The following is a 25,000-nucleotide window of genomic DNA, read 5'->3' on the forward strand; positions in this document are numbered from 1 at the left end:
GTGTGTGTGTGTGTGTGTGTGTGTGCGTGTGTGTGTGTGTGTGTGTGTGAGTGAGTTTGTGTGTGCGTGTGTTTGCGTGCCTGTGTATGTGTGTGTGTGTGTGTATGTGTGTGCGTGCGTGTGTGCGTGTGCATGTGTGTGTGTGTATGTGTGTGTGTGTGTGTGTGTCAGAACAGGTTTGTGGGCCAGTGGAATCAACATGTTCCCCATCATAAACAAACAGAATAACGAGGTAGTGATTGTAATTAATTCCATCCCCCCAAAAGACACATGAATCGTCCCTCAGCCAGACATTGTTTTGTTTTGTGGATGATTCAATGCCACATTTCATGGACAGCACTTTTTGTATCTCCATCTCTACTCACCCCCCCTCCACACTCTCTCTCTCTCACTCTCTGTCTGTCTGTCTGTCTGTCTGTACTGCCTCCACTGTCTGTCTGTCTGTCTGTCTGTCTGTCTGTCTGCACTGTCTGTCTGTCTGCACTGTCTGTCTGTCTGTCTGTCTGTCTGTCTGTCTGTCTGTCTGTCTCTCTGTCTGTGTGTCTGTCTGTCGGTCTATCTCTGTCTGTCTGTCGGTCTGTCTGTCTGTCTGTCTGTCTGTCTGCACTGCCTCCACTCTCTGTCTGTCTCTGTCTGTCTCTCTGTCTGTCTGTCTGTCTGTCTGTCTGTCTGTCTGCACTGTCTGCACTGTCTGTCTGTCTGTCTGTCTGCACTGTCTGTCTGTCTGCCCTCTGTCATGCTCATCCAATCGGAGGGCTGAGAGAGCCCAGTGTTTCCCGCTAGCCCCCACAAGTCTCCAGTGGTACGTCTCATTAACATTAAATACATTCTCGTCCCTGTTGCATTTACAACCCCGCCATATAAACCAATCAAATACTCCCAGATGGCACAGTAATATCTACCAGCTTTAGTAAACGCAGCTTAATGTCCAGTGTGTTTCCACTGGTTTCAATCCACTTTCAGATCCCACAGAAATCTCACTGAGCAGCCACATGTCCCAAAGACGTCATGTGTACATTCACAAACAGCTTCACAGTCGACGGTCGCAGAACTGTTTTTCTCTTTGCTGCCTGGGCTACAACCAAGGCGCTTATCTAGCCATATAGTATACTGCAATATTGTTACAGTTCGGCCAAACTAACTTCTCATCTAAATGACACCAGGCTCTACTCTACTCTGTGTAACATACAGGCTGCCCACAGTCAATAGGGATTCTCCTGTTGTTTTGTTTTTAAACTTTAATGGTTTCCAGAGGAGTTACAGCATGGAGCCTGCAGGTTCTCTCTCAGACTCCCTTTTCACATCCCCTCTCAAATTCCACAACTTTTTAACCAACCCCCCCCCCCCCTCCCCCCAACACACACACACACACACACACACACACACACACACACACACACACACACACCACACCATGCCACCCTCATCTCCACCCTCATCTCCGCTATTGTAAAGCGCTTTGAGTTGCATTTCAAGTACGAAAGGCGCTACATAAATAACGCTTTACTTACTTACTTACTTCCCTCCCCTCCCCAAAAGTCTTCCATTGGAAAAGCTCTGTCCTCTCGTCCTCTAACCTTGTTTAGTCAAGCGCATGTTGCTTTAATTAATGTTTCAATGCAGCCTTTCTCCGATTTCGTGTTTTGCCTCTCTTGTAATCGTCGTAACTGGTGGTGAGATGGTGTTTTTTTTGCCATGCCAAAATGGAAACAGCTGGCTGGTTGGTTCATGGTTGAACCACATACCAGTCACACATAACAGACAGGGGTCGAGGTAAACAAACGGGGGACCACTGGGGCATGGAGAATACCTGAGCCAAACACCAACTATGGTAATGGGGACATTTATGAGTGACTCCCTGAAGCCTAGACCCTAAAGGTCCCTGTGAAAGGAGGCTGTTTATACAGTATGTATTGTCATTTCAGTTCAGAGTAGATTGACATATGTACCGGGTTACAGGGACGATGTATGACAGTACATCGCATAGAACTTGTATGCGAGTTGTTAGTTAACACAATATTCAGTATTTGTCGCCCCTTTGGGAACCAAACTAACAAATCTGGCGTTGCGAGAAGCATGCTTCCAGACTACAGACTACAGTAGCCATTTCTACTGTAGGTGGAGGTAGGGGGAGGGGGGGGGGGGGGGCAGCCGGGTGTCTTGAGGCTCTTAAAGCTCCTCAGCACACCTCAACTGCTCTGAGATTTATTGAGTGAACTCGCAGAGGCACCCCTTGTGAGTTGAGAATGGATGGCTGTCACGACCCCTTCAACTTTTTTCTGCCCTAGATGAAAGCTGGGGGATGAACTATGAAGCTGTTACCAAGCAAGCAGTGGAGGCTGACGGAGGTAGGAATCGGAGGACGGCCTCATTGTGATGCATGGAATGGCATGAGGAATGTTATACAACAGTTAGTTCCGACCAAGTAATTTGATTGGACAAGAGGCATTCCATGAGTGCTGATATACAGTATAACAGCACTGGGACTTTTAACTATATATGTATCACTCCGAAATGACCGTTAATACAAAGTAGCTAGCCTGCAGATGTTTGTGTTGAGGTTACTAGGCAACAGTCCAGTTGCAGAACTATTTTTTGTTGACGGAGCCAAAATGAATGATTAAATAAACAAACAAATCATAATCTGTTGTCACTTATTACTGTTAACTAATAAATTGCGCTGTAGAACTGTTGTATAAAAGCAATAAATATTGCTTAAATATCATACACATGTGGTTGACACCATTCCTCATTCTATTCCATACATTACAATGAGCCCATCCTTCTGTTTCTACCTCCACCAGACTCCCCTAATTTCTACCTCCGCCACAGATTCTACTATATACACCCCTACACACACACACAATCACCAATAATAATAGTCCTCCTCTTACTTACTTCAGTGAACAGCAGACGGACAATAATGTTATGGGAAAGAGAAGTTAGGCTACATATGGCATCGCGAGGCAGACCCACTCAACCAAACCGTTCTTGATTATTATTTTCGGTTCTGGGAGAGATCGGAGATCACCAGTTGCATTTTTCTCTACGTTAAACTCCCATTCCTAAACTCCTGTCTTGGGCACTTGTGATTGATTGGGGGAGGCTGTTTCAGACTAACTTGTTTTGAGGGAGGGAGGGGGGGGGGGTTACAGGAAATGGGAGCACACTGGAGACCCTGATGGAAACTTTTCAGCACTGGCTTGCTGATTCAGCGGCTGGAAGACCGAAGCGTTGCAGAACAACGAGAACAATACGTCCTGGAAGGGGAGACTCTCCTCTGTTAAAGGTGTACATGGCAGCAGGGGGTCTTACTGGAGATTACCGGTAGTACTGTACTGTAGATTAGCAGAGAGGCTACAAAACAGAGCTGAGACCAGTCTGAGGAACCTCCGTTCTCAGTCTGTGTAACCTCTCCTCTCCTGTCCTAGCCTGATGATGGGGAGGAGGTCGTCTGTTGTCGTGAAGTGGAGGGCACTTCTAATAAAGGGTTTAGTTTTTTTGTTTAGGTGATTTTGTGAGACACATAGCAACAGGACATTACTTTTAACTGTCTTAGGGACGATTTTATGTGAGTCTTCATTGCACCCTAAAACCTGCATGTTTGCATGTTAAATTAAGTGTATTGTGTCCGTTATGAGGTTGCTTGTGTCAATGGTTTCCTAGCTGAGGAGGTTTTACACACACACACACACACACACACACACACACGCACGCACACACACAATGAAACAGCCTACATGAGGAAGATAAGAGTCCTGGCAGAGTGGTGGCAGGGTAGCAACCTCTCCCTCAACATCAGCAAAACAAAGGAGATGATCGTGGTGGACTACATGAAGCAGTGTGTGTGTGTGAGGGGGTGGTGAGGGGGGCACACCCCCCATCAACATTAATACAAGTCATCTACTTCAAGAGGCGTCTGAGGGAGGTAAACAGTACAGAGACAGCTACTACCTCCAAGCCATAATACCTTATCTTGTACTGATACCCCCAGTTGCTCAGCAGACCCCTGCACATCACTAACAAACAATGACATACTCACTCCCACTTCCACATTGCTGTTTATTTATATGAATACTATTTATCTTCATGTATTTCCAGGCCAAGGCTCTGTTTATTGTTTTACTGTTAGGACTATTGATTGTTTATTGTGTATCGTACTGTTTATTCCTCTCCTCCGTGTCTCGCATTGTTGAGAGGTTGCTTGTTGAAAACATTTCATTGTGCTTTGTTTACGGCTGTATCCTGTGGATATGATAAATCGACTTTGATTTGATTTGACATGCATATGCACACGCACGCACACACGCACACACGCACACGCACACACACACACACGCGCACACACACAGACACACACACACACACACACGCACGCACACGCACATGCACACGCGCACACACACACACCCGCACAGACCCACACGCACAGACCCACACGCACAGACCCAGACCCAGGCAAACGTGCACACGCACACGCACCCGCACACACCCACCCCCACACACACACACACACACACACACACACAGGCACGCAGGCACGCACACGCACACACCCACACACACCCACACACACACCCACACACACACAGCCCTGTCTATCTAAACACACTGATATTATTGTACTTGGCAGCGGACTTCCGTACGGGAGAGCTGAACATTTCGCTCTGTGCTGGAATGCCTTTGAAAGACCCCTGTGAATGACTGCCATCGTTATCTTTTCCTAGGTGCTGAAAATGAGAGGAACACCAGAGCGATGTGAGACATCACTCAGACCTGTCGGCACAAGTACCTTTTCTCAGAACAGAAGGCTATGGGGTGTAATTCAGCAGGGGTTTGTTCTGTGTTTGGGAAACAAAAGCCTCTCCCACCACCGTTGGTGTGGTGATAACACCCGGAGTCTAAACTTCCAGCTCTGAGCCTCTCTCTCTCTCTCTCTCTCTCTCTCTCTCTCTCTCTCTCTCTCTCTCTCTCTCTCTCTCTCTCTCTCTCTCTCTCTCTCTCTCTCTCTCTCTCTCTCTCTCTCTCTCTCTCTCTCTCCTTAAGCTCTTGGTACTGTCAGGCTCTGTAATTACACACACTGGAATGCAATTGATGTTTTTCTTTGTTTGTCTTAGAGCGTTGTTCCTCTATAAAACCAGAGGGAGACGTATTGACCTGTCAATCATCTATACCTAATGTTAATGAGTGCGACATAAGTCATTGGGCACCCTTTTAAATCTTCCTATGATAGATCTGGCAGTCATGATCGAATAGTTAGGCTATCTATCATCTATCACAAAGTACAGTAGCACAGATGTGTTGGATGTTGAATATTTGACAAACTAAACAAGGTAAGGTCAAGTGTTAGGGGTCAAATCAAAATACTTGTGCTCAGTTGCACCCTTTAAATCTTCCTATGATAGATCTGGCAGTCATGATCGAATAGTTAGGCTATCTATCACAAAGTACAGTAGCACAGATGTGTTGGATGTTGAATATTTGACAAACTAAACAAGGTAAGTGTCAAGGTCAAGTGTTAGGGGTCAAATCAAAATACTTGTGCTCAGTTGCAGTGTGTCTGTCTCTTTCTCTCAGACTCTGGCTCTGCGTGTTAGGGCTTGTGACAGGGGGGACGTCTGCGAGGACATCTGGGGGCCCTCAGTCGTGCATCTGTCCAGGGTCTGTCCAGGGTGTGCAGCATCGTAGCATCATTACAGGAGTCGGTTACTTCAAGACAATTTGAAACAGATCCACTTGACGTTCTTGCTTCAATCTGTTTCTATTCATCTCCCATGTGCGACTCTCTGTGGAATATAAACCCACTGACCATATGTAAGTCCACTACATTAATATGTACTTTGCCAGTTGAAGGGCATGTGTCTGATATTGACATCATGCCCAGAGCAGGACTATAGAGTATGTAGTTACGTTGTACAGTTGGTGTGTTAAAAACGGCCTTGGCAGTGAGTTGCACCATCAGTCTAATATAAACAGGGGTCAAGGGTTCATGGGTCATTAGTGGTAAATAGTGGTAAGAATGTATGAGTCATGCTGCACTCTGAATAAAGTTTAGGACACAGGGGGGGCTGTGTCTCAGGAGGTAGAGTCGCCGTCTAATGATCGCAAGGTTGGCAGATCGGCAGTTCGAGCCCCGGCTGGCCACATGTCGAAGTGTCCTTGGGCAAGACACTGAACCCCAAATTGCTCCCAGTGAGCGGGCCGGCCGGCGCCTTGCATGGCAGCTTGCCGCCATTGGTGTGTGAATGTGTGTGTGAATGGGTGAATGAGAGGCCGTTGTAAAGCGCTTTGGATAAAGGCGCTATATAAGTGCAGTCCATTTACCATTCCATTAGGACACATGTGATACATATAACAGTAAGTGTATGGTGTGATACATATCAGATGTGATAGAAGATGGGTAAAGCTGGATCTCTTAATCCCCTCCACACACACATTTGTATTTTGACCACGCACGCACGCACGCACGCACACACACACACACACACACACACACACACTCACACTCACACTCACACTCACACTCACACTCACACTCACACTCACACTCACACTCACACTCACACTCACACACACACACAGTTGCATATAATGTTTCTTTAAAATTGTTTCAAGTATTTTCAAGTGGCTTAATGTTGTAAGTATACACAGTTTGGATAATTCAGATTACAATCATCTCGGGCCAGACCGACTCGCACACACTAACAGTACATGAGAAGTGCTCATCCATCAGACAGCTGCAGGTCCCTGTCCCCCTGCAGATTATTAATTATTAATCTCTGAGTATTGGAGAAGGGGTAGGATTAAATAAGCTTATGCTTCTTCCTACTCCTTTTCGGACATGTGAAGTAAATAGTGTTTTTTGTTTTTGTTTTGTTTAATTTGTTTTGTTTTGTTTTGTTTTGATTTTTTCTTGTTTTTTTTTTCGAATTTCTTTTTTCACATGTTCGAAATAAAGCTTTCATTCATTCATTCATTCATTCTGTCTCTTACCTCAAAAAGAAATAGTAGGAGTTGTTCTCGGTGACGCTGTAGGAGTGACAGGGGAAGTACCCCAGGCCGGTGACATTGAACCGGGAGCCGGTGGGCACCTCCAGCATGGACCCCCAGGCCTGGTCGCACTGCAGCTCGATCTCCGCGGAGAAGAACAGCTCCGTGTCGTACTGCCAGGGCAGGTAGTTATACCTAGACCCGCTGTATGAGTCCGTGTGCAGGGCCAGCACCCGGGCGAACACGATGATCTCCGCCAGCTCGGCGCGGCACGCCTCCGTCTGCGGTCTCCAGTCCCCGGGCAGCTGGCATCCCCAAACTCCGCTGAGACAGGTCGCCAGGATCAGTGCCAATAAAAAAGCCATGACAAGCTATGACTGATCTCAAATGTAATGTAAGCCACTTTGGAAATGATGGACAGTGAAAGGTGAGCCGCGCTATGCTGCACTGACTTCTGAATGAATGAATGAAAGCTTTATTTCGAACATGTGAAAAAAGAAATAGTTATAACAACAAAAAACAAAACAAAAACAAGAAAAAACTAAACTAAAACAAGAAAAAACAAAACAAAACGTCTCACCAAACTGTCAGAGAGACGCGACTGTATTCCATAGGCTTGCTTGCGCGCAAAAGGCGCAACTCCAAAAGTTGTGGCGCAAATAGCAAAATCCGTTACCCAGTAGACCTACGCTCTGTCTGTGAAATAACGACGAGGAGGTGAGAGATGTTTAGTAGTAGTTGCATTCATAAACTTGTACAATAGTTCTCCAGCAGTTCATTGAGCCACTTCTCAGTTCTGTCCTCCCTCACGCCTCTCCCGTGCGTAACTGTGATCTAATACGAGCGGCTCTCCTGCAGTCACACTGGGCAGAGACTCTGCGTGACGTTAGAATTATAAGGTTCTATCTCCATTTTTGTCAAAATTTAGTTTTTTTTACATAATCTGATCCATTAGGTGTTTATTAATGCCTGTGTGGTGTTATTTTTAAACTGTTGACATTTTTGAGTTAGTAATTCATAAAATACAAAGGTTCCATCTCATAAAACATAATGGAATGTCAAAACTTTGACGCTCAATATCTCTGAAGAGATAGAACCTTATCATTCTAAACGGAGATAGAACCTTATCATTCTAAACGGAGATAGAACCTTATCATTCTAAACGGAGATAGAACCTTATCATTCTAAACGGGGATAGAACCTTATAATTCTAAACGGAGATAGAACCTTATCATTCTAAACTCACGACTGAGCTCCGTGGGCTGTGTGTGTTTGTGTGTGTGTGTGTGTGTGTGTGTGTGTGTGTGTGTGTGTGTGTGTGTGTGTGTGTGTGTGTGTAAGTGTTTGACACTACTCTGACAAAACCCTATTGGTGCACAGCAAACGCCTCAATGGTTTCATGCTTTCACATTTCATTCCTAACAGTCTCTTCATCGACAGTGTCGTGGCTTGAAATGGAGAGCTCATATAGCCTACAGACAATTATACCAATCCCTATGATATTACCGTTAATATTATATAGGCCTATAGCCTATACTTACAGCAAATACATTCCACATTCGAGTTTGTCTAATACCCATACCTACATTCATGCTTTGATCAGATTGGTAATAAACACTTGACATTTTTTACATGTTTGAAGTGAATTTCAGCAATCCGAAGACCACGAGCTGTCCTGGGGGACATAATTCATTATGAAATACAGAATGGGCTCGGGGCCATGTGTGTTAAAAGATGAGGGTGGGCTCACCAATGACATCTTATAGCATATTACGCTACATCTGAGAAGTCGGTTGGCTCTAATAAATTAAATGTATGATGAAATGTGCCTCAAGAAGAAATGTTACCCCTGAGAAAATGTGCTCTATCATTTATCTTTTTGGGAGGGGGGGCGGGCGGGCGCTAAGGCTGAGCAGGAATAAAACATGCTCTAACAAGTAACATGTCTATCCCCCGACATCCCTCACCCCTAAGAATGTCCTTCACAGCAAAACATCCATTGGAATTAAATGGTGAAGATATTTCAGTCTCCCTAGTCCCTACATGTGAGTGTATTACAACCCCTGCCAGCTACTGGACCTTTATGGACATAATTGCATGTCCCATTCACCCTCAATCACCACAATATTATTTACATTTACATTTACATTTTTGGCATTTAGCAGACGCCTTATTCCAAAGCGACTTACAATCAATACATTTGAATACTAAGCATGTGAATCAGCAGTCCACCATTCGTTGCAGGAAGAGTACTCTAGCTCGGGCCCGGGGCCACTGATAGAAGGAAAAACATTCTCCCTATTATCGCCTACTACTAAAACTTTTAATTTTTTAATTTTTTTATTACTGGAGAAACTGAGAAACAGTACAAGGGGGGCAATAGAAGTTCTTAGGGACACAGTAGAGGGAAAAGCGGGTGTCTTTAGGAGACGTAGTGGTGAGGGTCAGAAGATGTCTCAGGAGGAGCAGTTAAGATGTAACCTGAAGAGATGGGTCTTCAGTCTACGACGGAAGATGGGTAGTGACTCTGCCGTTCTGACAGCCGTGGGGAGCTCATTCCACCAGCGGGGAGCCAGTGTTGTGAAGAGACGTGATCGGGCAGCCCGACTGCTGTGTAGAGGAGGTGGGGCCAGTCGGCCAGCCGAGGTGGAGGAGCGGAGTGAGCGGGCAGGGGTTTGGGGGGTTACCATTTCCTTCAGATAGGCAGGGGCTGTCCCTTTAGCTGCCTGGTATGCAAGCACCAGGGTCTTGAATCTGATGCGAATATTACTTTTAATTTTACAACAGTTAGTTCTGACCAAGTAATTTGATTGGACAAGAGGCATTCCATGAGTGCTGATATACAGTATAACAGCACTGGGACTTTTAACTATATGTATCACTCCGAGTCCGAAATGACCGTTAATACAAAGTAGCTAGCCTGCAGATGTTTGTGTTCAGGTTACTAGGCAACAGTCCAGTTGCGGAATTTTGTTGTTGTTGATGGAGCCAAAATATAAACTTGCATTTGTGATTGTCTTCAGTACTCAGCCTGCGGCCTCGTACCTACGACCCAGTCACAGCCGTGCTGATATTCAGTATAAGAGCACGACCTGTTGTGTGATATTGCTTAAATTATATGTATTATATGGAGCACAAATGTGCAATACAGTGAAACTAATCATTGTGATACTAATTAGACCAATAACTTCCACTGTGGTAGGTGCGAATTCATAGGAGGCTGCAGATCATATCACGGATATACAGATACGGGCGGCTGTGGGTCAGGAGGTAGAGCCGCCGTCTATCAGAAGGTTGGCAGATCGGTGGTTCGAGCCCCGGCTGGCCACATGTCGAAGTGTCCTTGGGCAAGACACTGAACCCCAAATTGCTCCCAGTGAGCGGGCCGGCACCTTGCATGGTAGCTTGCCGCCATCGGTGTGTGAATGTGTGTGTGAATGGGTGAATGAGAGGCCATTGTAAAGCCTTTGGAATAAGGCGCTATATAAGTGCAGTCCATTTACCGTTTAGATCATAGGGCCAAATCCTTATGGTTGAGATGAGACCAGAGAAGGATATACCATCAGGCAATATAATTTCACAATGGGTCTGTATTTTCCCAGTTTAAATCCCAGAGCTTTCAAGTGTTTATTTAGGAGAACGGACATCAGTGAGTTTTCTCTTCCTCTCTAATTCTCCGCACACAAGCTAAAATAAACTCTGGGATTCCTGTCGTTCACATGGTGCTGGTTCGCGGGCCTTTAATGTCGCGCGACACAGTACAGAGGCGAGCCGGTACTGGGGAGTCCCTCGTGCCTTTGATCAGCCACGCGGCTCGACCAGTTCAACCACTGGTCAAACACAACCAGACCACGCGGTGAGAGAGGAGGGTAGCCTAACAACCTAGACAACCAAGGGTGATTCTTGTAATTACTTTAATCTTAGGCGAGAGATGAATTTCCACCTTGGCTTTCACAGTGAGTGTGTTTCCCTAAAGGATAACCTCATTTTGTGGTAAAACTAAATGTGTTAACCGGTATAACCAATAAAAAAAAAAAAAAAAATTCTGGTTTTGGCGGAGCTTTAAGTTATAGGCTATAATGTTATACTGTTAGTCCAGCATAGACTTAGCCTTAACACAGAAATAATGCTGAAATCTCCAATATTCTTTCTTTCTCAGCGACTAATCGACATCATGGTTGCTATGACGACGCTGCATTGTGGGATACGGCCGCCATGTTCCTATCAAATAGAGTGAAAAAACCCAGCATCTGCACACTCAAATCTGTGCAAAAAACTATGTTTATTGCGAGCTTTCGGTCCCCAGGCTATCTGACAATGTAAACAACAGCTGTATGACGAGTGTGTATGACGCAGTTTGACGAGACTGAAGAGACGTGCAATGCATTTTGGGGATTTAGTACCCCAGTAGTGTCCAGTCATGGCATACTCAAATATTAGCCAAAGTCTAGTATACTGTACATACAACATTTCTCGCATACTCAAATCTTGCATACTGTACAGTGCGAACGCTCTCGCATACTAAAATCGACATCATATCTAATATGAGTAGTATGCTAGTATGCCATTCCGAACACTGCCTATGTCATTATGGACCTGACTTTGTGGCGGCTGTGGGCGGACATAGCAACCATGACGTCATGTTCCCGAGCTTAATTGTCAGGTTAGAATCATTCAGTGTTTATGCACAGACAGTATAACAGTATATGTGTATTGAGCCAATACATATTGTGGCTAGACAACTGATAATTGAACTGAGCAATTGCATGAGCCGTGGCCCATGATTGGAGTTTGAGTTTGAGGTTTGTTAGGTTGGGGTCTGTGACAACGTCTCCTCAGGATCAGTAGACCTACAGTATATTTGTTGGGCTTTTCTGCCCCCTGATGGAAATGGTCTATCGATGCTATTTTTCAGGTTTTCTGCTAGAAATCACATGCCCACAGGGAATATAGAATATCTCCACAATCACAAGGGCCTTCATAATGATCTTGGTATCAAATGAAAGCTAACACCTGTGGGGTGACTGTAGAAGTGTCCGAATCAAAATATATGTTACTGTGTCAGAGTAAATAGAGCTAGAACATTGTGAAAGATCTCAAATTCACTCTCCGTCTAAAAAAACAACAGCTTATGGTCGTTTAGAATGGAATCTAATGAATCGTTTGCGATATCGATGAACATTATTGATAAAGGTAAGCTCTTTATATCTGTTATATTAAACATATATTAAACATGACAGTGGTCATAATAGACCTCGATGTGAGGTGATGTGTGCTCTCTACTCCACAGCTTTGACCCCTATGTCTGAAGAAGGTCTATGACCGAAAGCTCGCAATAAACTACCTTCTTTTCTTCTTCTTTTTGAGTGTGCAGATGCTGTTATTTTGCAGCCTATGCATTCTATACCATTCTATGCCTTCGAAGGGAATCAATAATTAGCCATGTATTCTGGAGAGAACAAATAAATGTTTGGTTTATTAATTGAGCCTACACATTCTTCAGAATAAGAAACTAGAGAACTAGAGCAGTACTGTAGAACCTTTTTGGAGTTCTGGGCCACATGACTAACATAAAAAAAAAGTTTGGCCTATTTATTTACCTAAACGGGCTAACACACACAGGCTTTTTGTTGTGTTCCTCTTTTCTCAGACAGTGTCTCATCCACCTACCTCCACTGACACTGAACCCCAACATTGCTCCCAGTGAGCGGGCCGGCGCCTTGCATGGCAGCTTGCCGCCATTGGTGTGTGAATGTGTGTGTGAATGGGTGAATGAGAGGCCGTTGTAAAGCACTTTGGAGCAGCAAAAAAAGCGCTATATAAGTGCAGTCCATTTCCCACCTACCTCCAGCCCCAGCCTTGGACCTGATCTATCTCCCAGCTCATTTCTTCTCCTACGGTATAGCTGTACTTCCTTCCCTGGCATCACCTACTCAGCTTACTAGGGATGGACGTTACAGGACAGAGTGTCAGGTGTCCTTACGGTAGCTTTCCCTGGCAGCCTTGCCTATGGGACCCCCCCCTGCCAGGAGTCTTTCAGACTGTGGGGCGGCTGTGTCTCAGGAGGTAGATCTGCCGTCTAATGACCGCAAAAATCGGCAGATCGGCGGTTCGAGCCCCGGCTGGCCACATGTCGAAGTGTCCTTGAGCAAGACGACCGAACCCCAAATTGCTCCCAGTGAGCGGGCCGGTGCCTTGCATGGTAGCTTGCTGCCATTGGTGTGTGAATGTGTGTGTGAATGGGTGAATGAGAGGCCGTTGTGAAGCGCTTTGGAATAAGTCAGTCTATAAAACAGGGAACAGTACAGGCACAGGTACAGTAGAATAAGATATCCATTGTACTGTAGGAAAATACATTTCCATTGAGAATAGATTAGCAGTTAAATGAAATGTTTTGAATGTTGATGTAGATCATTTTCATGTAATGAGATGTTTTTTCTCCAGGATTCAGATAGTTTAGATGTGTTCTGCTTAAACCTTTTTCAGAAGAGGGCAGAAGAGTAACTTAGGCTTGTTACTTGCTCTCCAACAATGCACAAAGCATTATTACTCTACATGGAAAATGAACTCATACTTCATGCATGTGTACAGTCTTGATAAATAAATGAAACAAAGAATGACAACTTATAAGACTTGGTTAAAATATGCATTTATTGAAATATTTACACAGAAATCGTAGATATATATTCTGTATTCTGACATATATATTTTGTATAAGTAATATAAGGGTTATTTAGTTATGTAGTTATCCTAGCATATATTCCCTTATGAGTAAGCTACATGGGAGACTTTTTTTATTTTTTATTTGTTATTGTTTACAATTGAATTTGTAAATAGTTAACTTTGAAATCTATTGTATACTAAGTAATTGTTTTGAAACGTTTTCAATGACATCTTCATCATTAGTGGGCTAACCTCAGGAAACTGTTAACAGGTATCAGACATGGAATTTAGTTGACCTACATGGCTTATAAGGTACTATACCTATGTGATTTATGATGGGAAAATATATAAAGGTATTTAGCACCATTTTTAGCACCAGGATGCAGGTTAGCAGTCTGTAAACTATCGTCCTTATCACCAGGTTACCGTACTACAGGTAATAGACCAGGTTACCGTATTACAGGTAATAGACCAGGTTACCGTATTACAGGTAATAAAATGACCAGGTATAGTCCTTATCAAGGAAACCAGTAGCACACAGCCAGAGATCAGATGGTAGACTTCTACACTAATCTCAGTGATGTGGTTATGTTTAATATTCTTAAAATCATCAAGAACTTCTTTTACAATTCATGAACCAAGTTGTTTGATAGCACAGAGAAAACAAACAGCCCCTCGATAATGTCAGAGGTGATCAAAGTGTGTTATTGGGCCTTGCATGTTATGGTTCATTAAGGATGTGACCTATGACCTCCAGTGTCCCGGGGCATCAGCCTAGAACCTCCTCCTCTCTGATGACGACGCTCCGCCTCAGGGCTACATCCCTGACCCTCCCTCCAGCATCGCCTCGCTACCAGGGCTCTGAGAACAGGACACATAAAATTACACATTTTACCATATGAAGTATGGACTGTGTGCATCACATTTTTCACATTTCGTGAGTTTTAAAATTATAAGGTTCTATCTCCGTTTAGGGCAGTTCAGAGATATTGAGCTTGAAAGATTTTACATTCCATTATGTTTTGTGAGATGGAACCTTTGTATTTGATTAATTACTAACTCAAAAATGTCAACATTTTAAAAATAACACCACACAGGCATTAATAAACACCTAATGGATCAGATTATGTAAAAAAACTCAATTTTGACAAAAATGGAGATAGAACCTTATAATTCTAACGCCACGATTTCACTTAAAAATCTAATTTCCAAGAAGACGAGAACATGAGATGAAGAGGTAGTGTTGTATTTCAGACAGCATTACATTGTTCAACACCAACTGTCTGTCTGGCTGTTAGCATTAGCAAAGTCTGCTGGGATATATAAGCACTGGAACACAACTTGAAAGAACTCACAGTGTTCCCCCCGGCCTCAGCGACACCGTTCACCTTCATCTTTGAACTTTCCTCCTGAGAATTAAAAAAGTCATCATTCATATCCATCAACAAAATTCAAAAAGTTGCAATTCAAACAGTCCACCACTAAAAAGTATTTTCATAATAAACACAATCTCTAAGTAATAACAGTTGGAACTCTTCAGCAGGTACTCAATGTAATAATGTAAATGGTGATGATGTAAGCTGGCTTTGTCTAACCCCCCTTCTCCACAGTCTCTGCATGTATGCCTGTATGTATGTATGTCTCCTGTAGGTCTCTGTTGTGGTAGTTGCTTCGCTGCTCTGGAAGATTGTATTACACTCTGTCCCTATGTAACATATCAGTGTTCCTATGTAACATATCAGTGTTCCTATGTAACATATCAGTGTTCCTCAACACACAGTCTCTGGACCGTAAAAGACTTGCTGGGTGTTTTTTGCTTTATTCATGCATTCATCCATTCACTGAGATAAAATCTCTTCTCAGAGACAGCACTGTAGTAGTCGTACATTTACATTGACATGTTTGGCATTTAGCAGACGCCTTATTCCAAAGCGACTTACAATCAATACATTTGACTAAGCAAGTGAATCATCAATCCACCAGTCGTAGCAGGAAGAGTAATCCAGCTCAGGCCCGGGGCCATTGATAGAAGGAAAAATGTTCTTCTATCACCTTCTTCTAAACCTAGTTTTTAAATGTTTTTATTTTATTTTTTATAGACACTGGAGAAACAGAGAAACAGTACAAGGGGGGCAATAGAAGTTTTTAGGGGACACAGTAGAGGGGAAAAGCGGGTGTCTTCAGGAGACGCAGTGCTGGGGGTACAGTTTTACAATACCCAAACCAATGTAAGGTAAAAAAAAAAACTGCTGCGTAACTACGACAACGCAGGTTTGATTGGATTGAGCTTTATGCACCAACGCTCTGCACCAGCCTGGTCCATGTTCCAGCCTGACCCATGTTCCTTTGTTGAAACAAAGCCCAGAGTGTACCCAGTACCACTCATACACCCCCCTGGCGCCTGTGCCAGGCAGAACTCACGTAGTCTGAGTTGGCCTCCAGCAGTTCCTCGGCCCCGCTGTCCTCCACGCTGCAGCCTGCAGGGAAACACTCTGCAGCACGCTTCTCTCTGAGGGGTCGCAGGAACGCCGCCGCCGTGGACTTCCTCAGCAGAGCTTAAAACATAAACACAGTACCTGACACTCACAGTACCTGACACTCACAGTACCTGACAATACCTTATCGTGACGTTAGAATTATAAGGTTCTATCTCCATTTTTGTCAAAATGTAGTTTTTTACATAATCTGATCCATTAGGTGTTTATTAGTGGTGTTATTTTTAAAATGTTGACATTTTTGAGTTAGTAATTAATAAAATACAAAGGTTCCATCTCACAAAACATAATGGAATGTAAAAACGTTGATCTCTAAACGGAGATAGAACCGTATCATTCTAAGCTCACGAATACCTAATGGCTTTGATCAAAGTAGGATTAAGATCAAGTTTGTGTGTGTTAGTGTGCATTCATGTGTGAGTGCATGTGAGTCGTCTCTTTGCATCTACTATCAGGAGCACAAATGATACAAATGATTGTGTGATATCAACATAGATAGTTTTTGCTCAAACATAATATAATAATATGAATAACATTACTCAGTCTAAAACACTATCACTTTGATGGTCAGTGACTACACCGATTGATATGAATCCCAAAGATTGGTGCCACCTTGTTACAGTGGCATAACACATCACAAATTAATATCAAATCCATTTTTTCCCTCTATTTAATCTCTCGGTTGTTTTGAAACACCTGCAACTGCGCTGCCTTGACAGGGAAGTAAAGATAAAGGACTGCTATAAGCAGAGGATATACTTCGTATAGAAAAGGTATGGATGCCTTACCTGCCTCGCAGATGTAAGTCATCATGAACAACATAACAAGCAGTGGCACAGCCATATCCACACGCAGTCCCATCGTCTCTCACACACTCGTGTTATGCCTCTAAAAGCTCTAGCGCTTTGTATGTTACCTGAGAAAACACCACACCCCCCCCAAGTGGCCTCAGCAAGTGTGTGTGTGTGTGTGTGTGTGTGTGTGTGTGTGTGTGTGTTTGCGTGCCTGTGTATGTGTGTGTGTATGTGTGTGTGTGTGTGTGCGTGCGTGCGTGCCTGTGTGTGTGTATGTGTGTGTGTGTGTGTGTGTGTGTGTGTGTGTGTGTGTGTGGCGTCCACTTCAGACAGGAGCTAGGCCAAGGACAGTGCTCTAATTGCCAACTGCTGTCCTCCATTTACCTGGTGGATGAGCCCTGAGCAGATTAGTATCAGGTCAAATTAAACCGTTTAATAAGGGTAAAAAGATACGCGATTATGCAATACAACACCCAACACACTGGAGGATGTGAAAATGTCACATAGTTTTTTATCATGGGCTGATAATCCGTGCAGTGAGTATGGTGAATGCTCAATTTATGTTTCTACTTTGCAGATAAAGCTTAGAAAAGCTTAGAAAATATTTAAATCTAAGCTAAAAACAACCTTCATGTTTTGCAGCAGTTATGATTAAACACAAACACTTCTATCAATGTCTTTTTTTCCATTAACTATTGTCTTTTTAAATGTTTTATCTATTTACTTCTTATATTTGCTTTTATTCATTATATATATATTTTTCTTACTATGCTGCTCTTGCTGTATTTTTAAATAATGTATGTAAAGCACTTTGAATTGCCCCTGTTTTATGAAATGTGCTATACAAATAAACTTGCCTTGCCTAGAACTTTCTAGTATAACATAACTGTTTCTATTTACCATACTTCCACTACTGTGTCAAATGCTTTCAGATTATAATTTCTTTGTTGATTATACATTTCACTATGACTTATGGTCCCGCCAATTTTTCTTTGGTAGAAACTGTAAACTGATGTCCAGTAATTCTACCATTCAGTTCAGGTCCACCAAGGCTACACTAAAACAATTTGGCTCCTTTTTTTTTTTTACGTTTACTAGAGCATAACAAATTGGATCCTACAGATTCCGTGGGATAAGGCTCACAGGTGGGTGATAGAGTGGTTTCAGGACAAAGCGTCTTTTTGTGACGAGGGGTGTAGCGTTACTCTACCCCCATAATTAAGGGGCCAAAGAAGTTAGTGAGGGCAGGGATACGTCTAATGCTTTCTCCCGGTACTCAACCAAACCGCTTCTGCACTTGTTGACTTTCTCTGACCACTGATACTGAACAGGACTAGATACTGTAGGTTCCTTACTGTGTTCCTCACAAGTCATTTAGTTTGGCCATCGTTTAAGATCAGTCCTCATGATTCAGATTCAGATTCAGATAACGTTTATTGCCATTATGCTTGACACATATAGGAATTTGCTTTGGCATTACAGAAGGTGCATTTATGCTTTTTTCCACATATATATGAACAAAACAAGTACAATACAAATGCAAAAACAGGCAAAAATGAGAGTGAGGCAATTCGAATGAATGCATGAATGAATGAATGAATGAATGGTCTTTATTGTCATTGATATAGTACAGGTACCATACAACGAAATTTGGGAGGGGGGGCTCCCCTGGTGCTAGGAAAAAAACTAAAAACAAGAAGGGAAAAAAGCTGGTTTACATAAATAAAGGCTATGTACACTATCGTAACTAGGGCTATAAATCATTAGTTAGTTCTGCATTTCACTATTATGGGCCGAAGCATACTGTGATGACTGTATTTATCGGAGGCTGTGGAGAATTAGAATGGATGTACAGAGTCAGGATTGGTCTGTCTTAAAGGGATGTCTCTCTCTCTCCCATGCTTGTTGTTTGTTTACCTTTTTTTATTTATTTATACAGGTAAAAAACACATTGAGCCCCAAGGGCTCGTTTTCAAGTGTGACCTGTTCACAGGCATACAACATCCACCACAAACAAATACAATACAAAACCTGGCCTACATTGTCTAAAACTAAACTAAAAACTACATTGTCTAAAACTAAAACTAGTCTAAAATAGTCTAAGATGGTCTAAAACTAAACTAAAACTACAAAACCTAAAACTAGACAGCGAAAGAGCTAGGGACAGGGAGGGGTCAGCAATGGGCAAAAGGGAGGGTCAACTCAATTGCAAGAACAAATCATTGACCTTGCCACTCAACGTTTCACTTCTTCCTGGTTTGTAACATTCCGTAGGAAGTGGCACTATGGCAAGTACCACTGTGTTCCTTATGCCAGTTTGGCACCAAGGAGAGCTCCCTCTCTCTCTCTGGCTCCGCGTGAATAGACCTGTTAAGAGATGCTGAACTTGATATGCTGCAACATACTCACTGGTGCGTACTGATGGAACGACGTTTTCTAGAGGTTTCTAGAGGTTTCAGCCATCGTGGTTGAGGGGCTGCAGCAAGGTTGTATCCCTTTTTGTGAGAATATTAGATCCCCCCCACAATATTAATCCCCTTGGGTCAACAGGATTCAATAAAATAATATGAGCCTCCCAGAGTCCAGACACTGTACAGTGAACAGGCACATGCAATACCAGTGTGGTGTTAGTCCTTTATTTGTTTTCTTAGAAAGTAGACAGACTTAATAATCCAGTTCTTTATGCCTCATTTTCTGTATTGTAACGGCTGTACAAACCTACTGTATATTAATAATAACAATCGTTGTGTCATTGTAAAAGCTAGTGAGATAATAATGTAACGATACACATGTATGCAATGACAACACCGTTAAAAGAGACTGAAAAAGATAGTCATGTGTTCGTGTTTAATATGCGTCATCTTAAGTGGATTTAGGAGTCAGTAAAGGCAAAGATTTCATAAAAGCTGCATTAATATGGTGCATTAGGATAAACGCTGATTAAAAGTCAATCAATACAATTTACATCATTTTTAAAAAATGAGTTTGTAATTGATAGTTAAAATATATTTTTAATTTCTAAAGTGCAATTTAACCATTTTGAATTGAAATGGTTCAAAACCACTGATTGCATTTGATTGTGGATACACAGCTAAAACTACATTCGAAAAGAGAACAGTGATATACAGTGTGATAGCTGTATTGCAGTTCTCTGTGTCTGTCTCTCAAACCTGCAAACGCAAACCACACAACGAACACAAGGCCTACTTCTTAAACTACTTTAATTGATGGATAAAGATATGATATCTAAACAACTTTTATATTATTATCGGTTATATTTTCCTTGGTGTATAATGTTTTTATTGTGATGGTATGTATGTAGCTCATATCAGGAAGGCACTGTTAGAGTTAGGAGCTTTCTCACTGAAAGACTATCACTCTGGGTCACCTGACCTTGAATGGCATTAGAGGAGTAACAGTCAACCCATAAATCTGGCTAGCGACGAGGCTAATATGATTGTTTTACATACAGTACGTGTAGTATTTCCCACAAATGGTTGTGTTAATATTCAATCCCTAATAAGTACGTTACTAGTTTATCAGAGGGACAGAACCGAAAAGAATGACATCATAATGACTTACTTTGTGACACACACAAAAACATGATGACCGTGGTTTTGTATCCTATCACATAATAACTTCTGAGTTCTGATTGACCTAGTACCTTTCAACACGATGCTCTCTATCTACTGTACTGTTAAAGGAATCATTTATTAACAGACATTTATAATACTGACTGATTCGAAAATTCTGAATTCTGAATTCTGATTCTGTAACACACACACACCTTCTCACATGTCATGCATGAAGGATCTGCCTCCATACTAAAGACGTGCACAGTAACAAGCAGCGTAAAGGAAGAATCTAACAACCAGGAACAATCGGTGTTTCAGCCTCGGACCTCATAGTGACACCGCCTCTAACAGAGAGAGAAGACAGACGTTTCTACGCCTTGTCACAGTTCAGTAGCTTCTCTGTCCCTTCACTGCCACTTTGGCCCTGTGCCTTAGACAGGAGATTTAATCTCATCTGTTTTTCTCATCTTTCTTTTGCCAAGCATGCACTCGCGTGCGTGTACACACACACACACACACACACACGCACACACACACACGCGCACACGCACGCACATATACACTCATCCAATGCTGAAGTGTAAATTCTGACATGCAGAGATGTGTCATGTCCTGTTTCACTGTTGAAAATGCCTCAGCTCAGATTGAGTAAAACAGCTGCACCCTCCTCTCTCTGTCTTCCATGCTCAACTCTCGGAGTAGTAAGCGAGTAAGTTAATAGAGATATCGCTTAACCTATGCAGGATCAATGTGGATTCTCTCTCCCTGCCTCTTCTCTCTGAGTGTGATAGTGATGTCAGTGACGGCATTGTGTTGTGGACCTGCCGGGATACAGTCCTTGTAGCAGAAAGAAGTCCCGGGCCGTTGTCTTGACTGGTGCTGTCAGAACAGCACGACAACTGTCTCTTACAGCAGTACTGTGTCCACTCATACTGTACACACGTGTACACACTCCATCAGAATCCAACTGGTCAGTTATCTCGGGCTAAGTGTGTCTCTTACACCTCTTTCTCTCCTCTGCTGTGAAAGGATGTCGTTCTCAAGTTATCCTTGACCTTGACAAACTCTGGAGCTCTCTCCGTCTCCTCCTGTTGCTTCTCCTGCTCCTTCTCCAGCTGAAATAGAGGGCAACATAGATCGTGACGTTAGAATTATAAGGTTCTATCTCCACTTTTGGTCAAAATGTAGTTTTTTACATAATCTGATCCATTAGGTGTTTATTAATGCCTGTGTGGTGTTATTTTTTAAATGTTGACATTTCTTTGTTAGTAATTCATAAAATACAAAGGTTCCATCTCACAAAACATAATGGAATGTAAAAACTTTGACGCTCAATATCTCTGAACTGCCCTAAACGGAGATAGAACCTTATCATTCTAAGCTCACGAGATGTCATTCATAAAATAGTACCACCATGTTAAAGCCTACCAGCTGTGATCGAAATTATGACTACGGCTGGATGTATTCTGCAAAGATAGAATTCCCCTTTTTCCCTGAATCACTCTGGAATTGAATGAAAGATCATCCACATAGTTTGACAAAAGCTCATTCAAACATACAGTTACTGGCAGTTTTGCGTGTTCAGAGTGACCAATGTTCAAACACCTTCCGTGAACTGACTTGAGATATGAGCTGTACTGTCCACATGAGCTTCTGTGTCTCGTACCTCCTCCAGCTTCTTGCTCCTCTTGAGGAGCTCCTGCTCCAGGGGGGAGATCTTCTTCCTGGCCTGGTCTTCCTCCTTCCTCTGCTTGATCTTCTGCTCTCTCTTCCTGGCCTCGAGCACACGCTGCAGCTCCGGCTTAGCCTCCACACTAGTGTTACCCCTGAGACAGAGAGAAACAGATCAGAATCAGAATTGTAGGGGTAGTGGTGGTCTAGTGGATAGTGAGTTGGACTTGTGATCGGAAGGTTGTGAGTTCAAATCCCGCCTGATGCCACACCACTACTAGTGTGCCCTTGAGTAAGGCACTTAGCCCTCAGTTACTCCAGGGGGAATGTCCCTGTAATTCGTAATTGTAAGTCGCTTTGGATAAAAGCGTCTGCTAAATGGCAAAATTATTAATTATTAGAATCAGAAGACTTTATTGCCATGACATGTAAACATGTTAGGAATTTGGTTCGGTACAAGTGGAGCGCCAGTTTACAGCAGGACAGGTGCAAGACAGGACAAGACAGTGCAAACAACCAACATCATAGTGCAAACAGTAATAAATAAATATAAATATAAAAAGTGCCAAAAGATCAAGTGTTCAGGTCAAGACAGTCCATAGCTCTCTGAGTGGGGGTGGAGGGAGGGTGGATAGATAGGGGTCAGGTCAGGGGGGGACGGGGGGACGGGACACCAGCAGCATTTAGGAGCCGGATGGCCGTGGGGAAAAAGAAAAGCTGTGCGAGTGTCGGGCCTTCACAGTCTTTAGTGACCACAACCTCCTGCCTGAGGGGAGCGGGGCGGAGAGACCGTGGCCTGGGGGTGCGGGGTTTGACATTCAGTATCCAGAGGTATAGTAAGCTATCCACAACATCATGTAAGTGAGAGACATTGGGGAGAGGGAGTGATAGTAGGCACTAGGTAGGCAGACTTGTATAGCAAACCGTAGGTTGGAAAATCTGCATTTATATGAGGCACAAGCTTTTTAAACTTAACTTCAATGTTTCTATCTTTCCTGCAGAGGGCACTCTCATCATGTTAATTGGAATTACTATAAGATTAACGCCCTGTCGCACAATAACCTGAAACATTTAATAAATGAATACAATCTCTTAGAGTTTAGAATGATAAGGTTCTATCTCCGTTTAGGGCAGTTCAGAGATATTGAGCGTCAAAGTTTTTACATTCCATTATGTTTTGTGAGATGGAACCTTTGTATTTTATTAATTATTAAGAAAAACATTTAAAAAATAACACCACACAGGCATTAATAAACACCTAATGGATCAGATTATGTAAAAAACGAAATTTTGACCAAAAATTGAGATAGAACCTTATAATTCTAACGTCAAGACATTCTGTATATCTAACATTAGCAACTCGACAGTGGCAGTTGTTACTAATAGGATAGGAAAGTGAAAATTGCCCCCTTCCCCTCCCCCTGTTTCTTTTTTGTCTCACATCTCTAGGTGGCTGTTAATTAAATTCAACTAGAGCCTTACTCCTTCCTTGCTGAGGTGAAGTCACAGCTTTTTATGAAGTGGGAGAGAGAGGGCTGTGGGAGGGAGAGGGCTGTGGGAGAGAGAGAGAGAGGGAGAGGGAGAGAGAGGGAGGGAGAGGGTGAGGGAGGTGTGATTAGTGTTTTGGTTCATTTAGTCTGTGTCCGTCACACACGCCCCGGAGAGAGAGACAACAAACAAACATGGAGGTAATTAGAGATTCTCCGTTCATCAGCAACACCTTCACACGCATGACTGCAGTCACACGCGCGCACGCACGACACACACACGCACACACCCACACACCCACACACACACACACACACACACCCCCCCCCCCACACACACCCACACACACACACACCCACACACACACACACACACCCACACACACACACACACACACACACACACACTGCTTGAGGACAGGGAGAGAGGGAGAGAGAGAGAGAGTGACAGCAGTTGGAGGAAAGCTCTTTGGAGTTGCATTTCATGTACGAAAGGCGCTATATAAATAAAGCTTTACTTACTTACTTACTTACAATAGTTGGTTTAGCTTATATTTTAAAGTGTATAACTTACTGCAGGTAATGACTAGTACCACACATACAATACAGCTTATATCCACTTCCTTAGAAGCAATCCATACGCAGGGTCTCTCGCTAGCTACAGCAGAGATAAGAATAGCATTGTGAAAGGGCTTCATCTACGCCTACGATATTACTTTCTGGTCATTGTTGTCCATGTTCATGAGAGACCTTGGGACCACGGATACCCTCTCATACCCTTTCACTTAAAGAAATCCATAGATAGGCTCCTGTTTCCATCCTAACCACAGAGCATTGTGAACCTGAATGACATGACTGAGTTTTTTTTCCATTTTTTTTGTCCCTCTTTGCGCTTAGATTTCTTCCCTCGGATTTTCGAAGACATCAATGCCACTCAATGCATTAAAAAACAAAACAGCCTTATCTGTAGAGGGAGAGAGAGAGAGAGAGAGAGAGAGAGAGAGAGAGAGAGAGAGAGAGAGAGCAGTGGGGGGAGAGACAGAGACACAGAGAGACAGAGACAGAGAGAGACAGAGAGAGAGAGAGAGAGAGAGAGAGACAGAGAGAGAGAGAGAGAGAGAGAGAGAAAGAGAGAGAGAGAGTGACAGCAGTTGAGAGAGAGAGAGAGAGAGAGAGAGAGAGAGAGAGAGAGAGAGAGAGAGAGAGAGAGAGAGAGAGAGAGAGAGAGAGACCAAAAAACACTCAGGAGACTGTTCCCGCTGAGGACCTAATTCTTGCACACCCATCACTGTGGCTTCTCTGGTGCCTCGTTAATTCAAGATGAA

General features: G+C 43.1%; 2 protein-coding genes and 1 long non-coding RNA gene across 3 annotated transcripts in view; all 3 read right to left on the reverse strand.

The window, feature by feature from the left end:
• ccdc3b (coiled-coil domain containing 3b) overlaps positions 1–7,355 on the reverse strand; it is a gene marked incomplete at its 5' end in the record, with an annotated part of 19,074 nt that extends 11,719 nt beyond the window's left edge. The window contains one exon of the mRNA XM_080545933.1: positions 6,994–7,355. Coding sequence (XP_080402059.1) covers positions 6,994–7,355 — 362 coding nt within the window. The remainder of the gene's footprint in view (positions 1–6,993) is intronic.
• The window catches only part of LOC308170779, a 370,737-nt gene that overhangs the window by 140,944 nt on the left and 204,793 nt on the right, over positions 1–25,000 (reverse strand). The window lies entirely within an intron of this gene.
• The window catches only part of LOC308170857 (actin-associated protein FAM107A), a gene marked incomplete at its 5' end in the record, with an annotated part of 37,248 nt that continues 31,818 nt past the window's right edge, over positions 19,571–25,000 (reverse strand). The window contains 2 exon segments of the mRNA XM_080545714.1: positions 19,571–21,632; positions 22,184–22,343. Of these exon segments, the coding sequence (XP_080401840.1) occupies positions 21,516–21,632; positions 22,184–22,343 (277 nt within the window). The 3' untranslated portion in view covers positions 19,571–21,515.

This window comes from Nansenia antarctica (assembly GCF_963989245.1).
Source record: "Nansenia antarctica genome assembly, chromosome: 15".
In the NCBI taxonomy this organism is placed as follows: Eukaryota; Metazoa; Chordata; class Actinopteri; order Argentiniformes; family Microstomatidae; genus Nansenia; species Nansenia antarctica.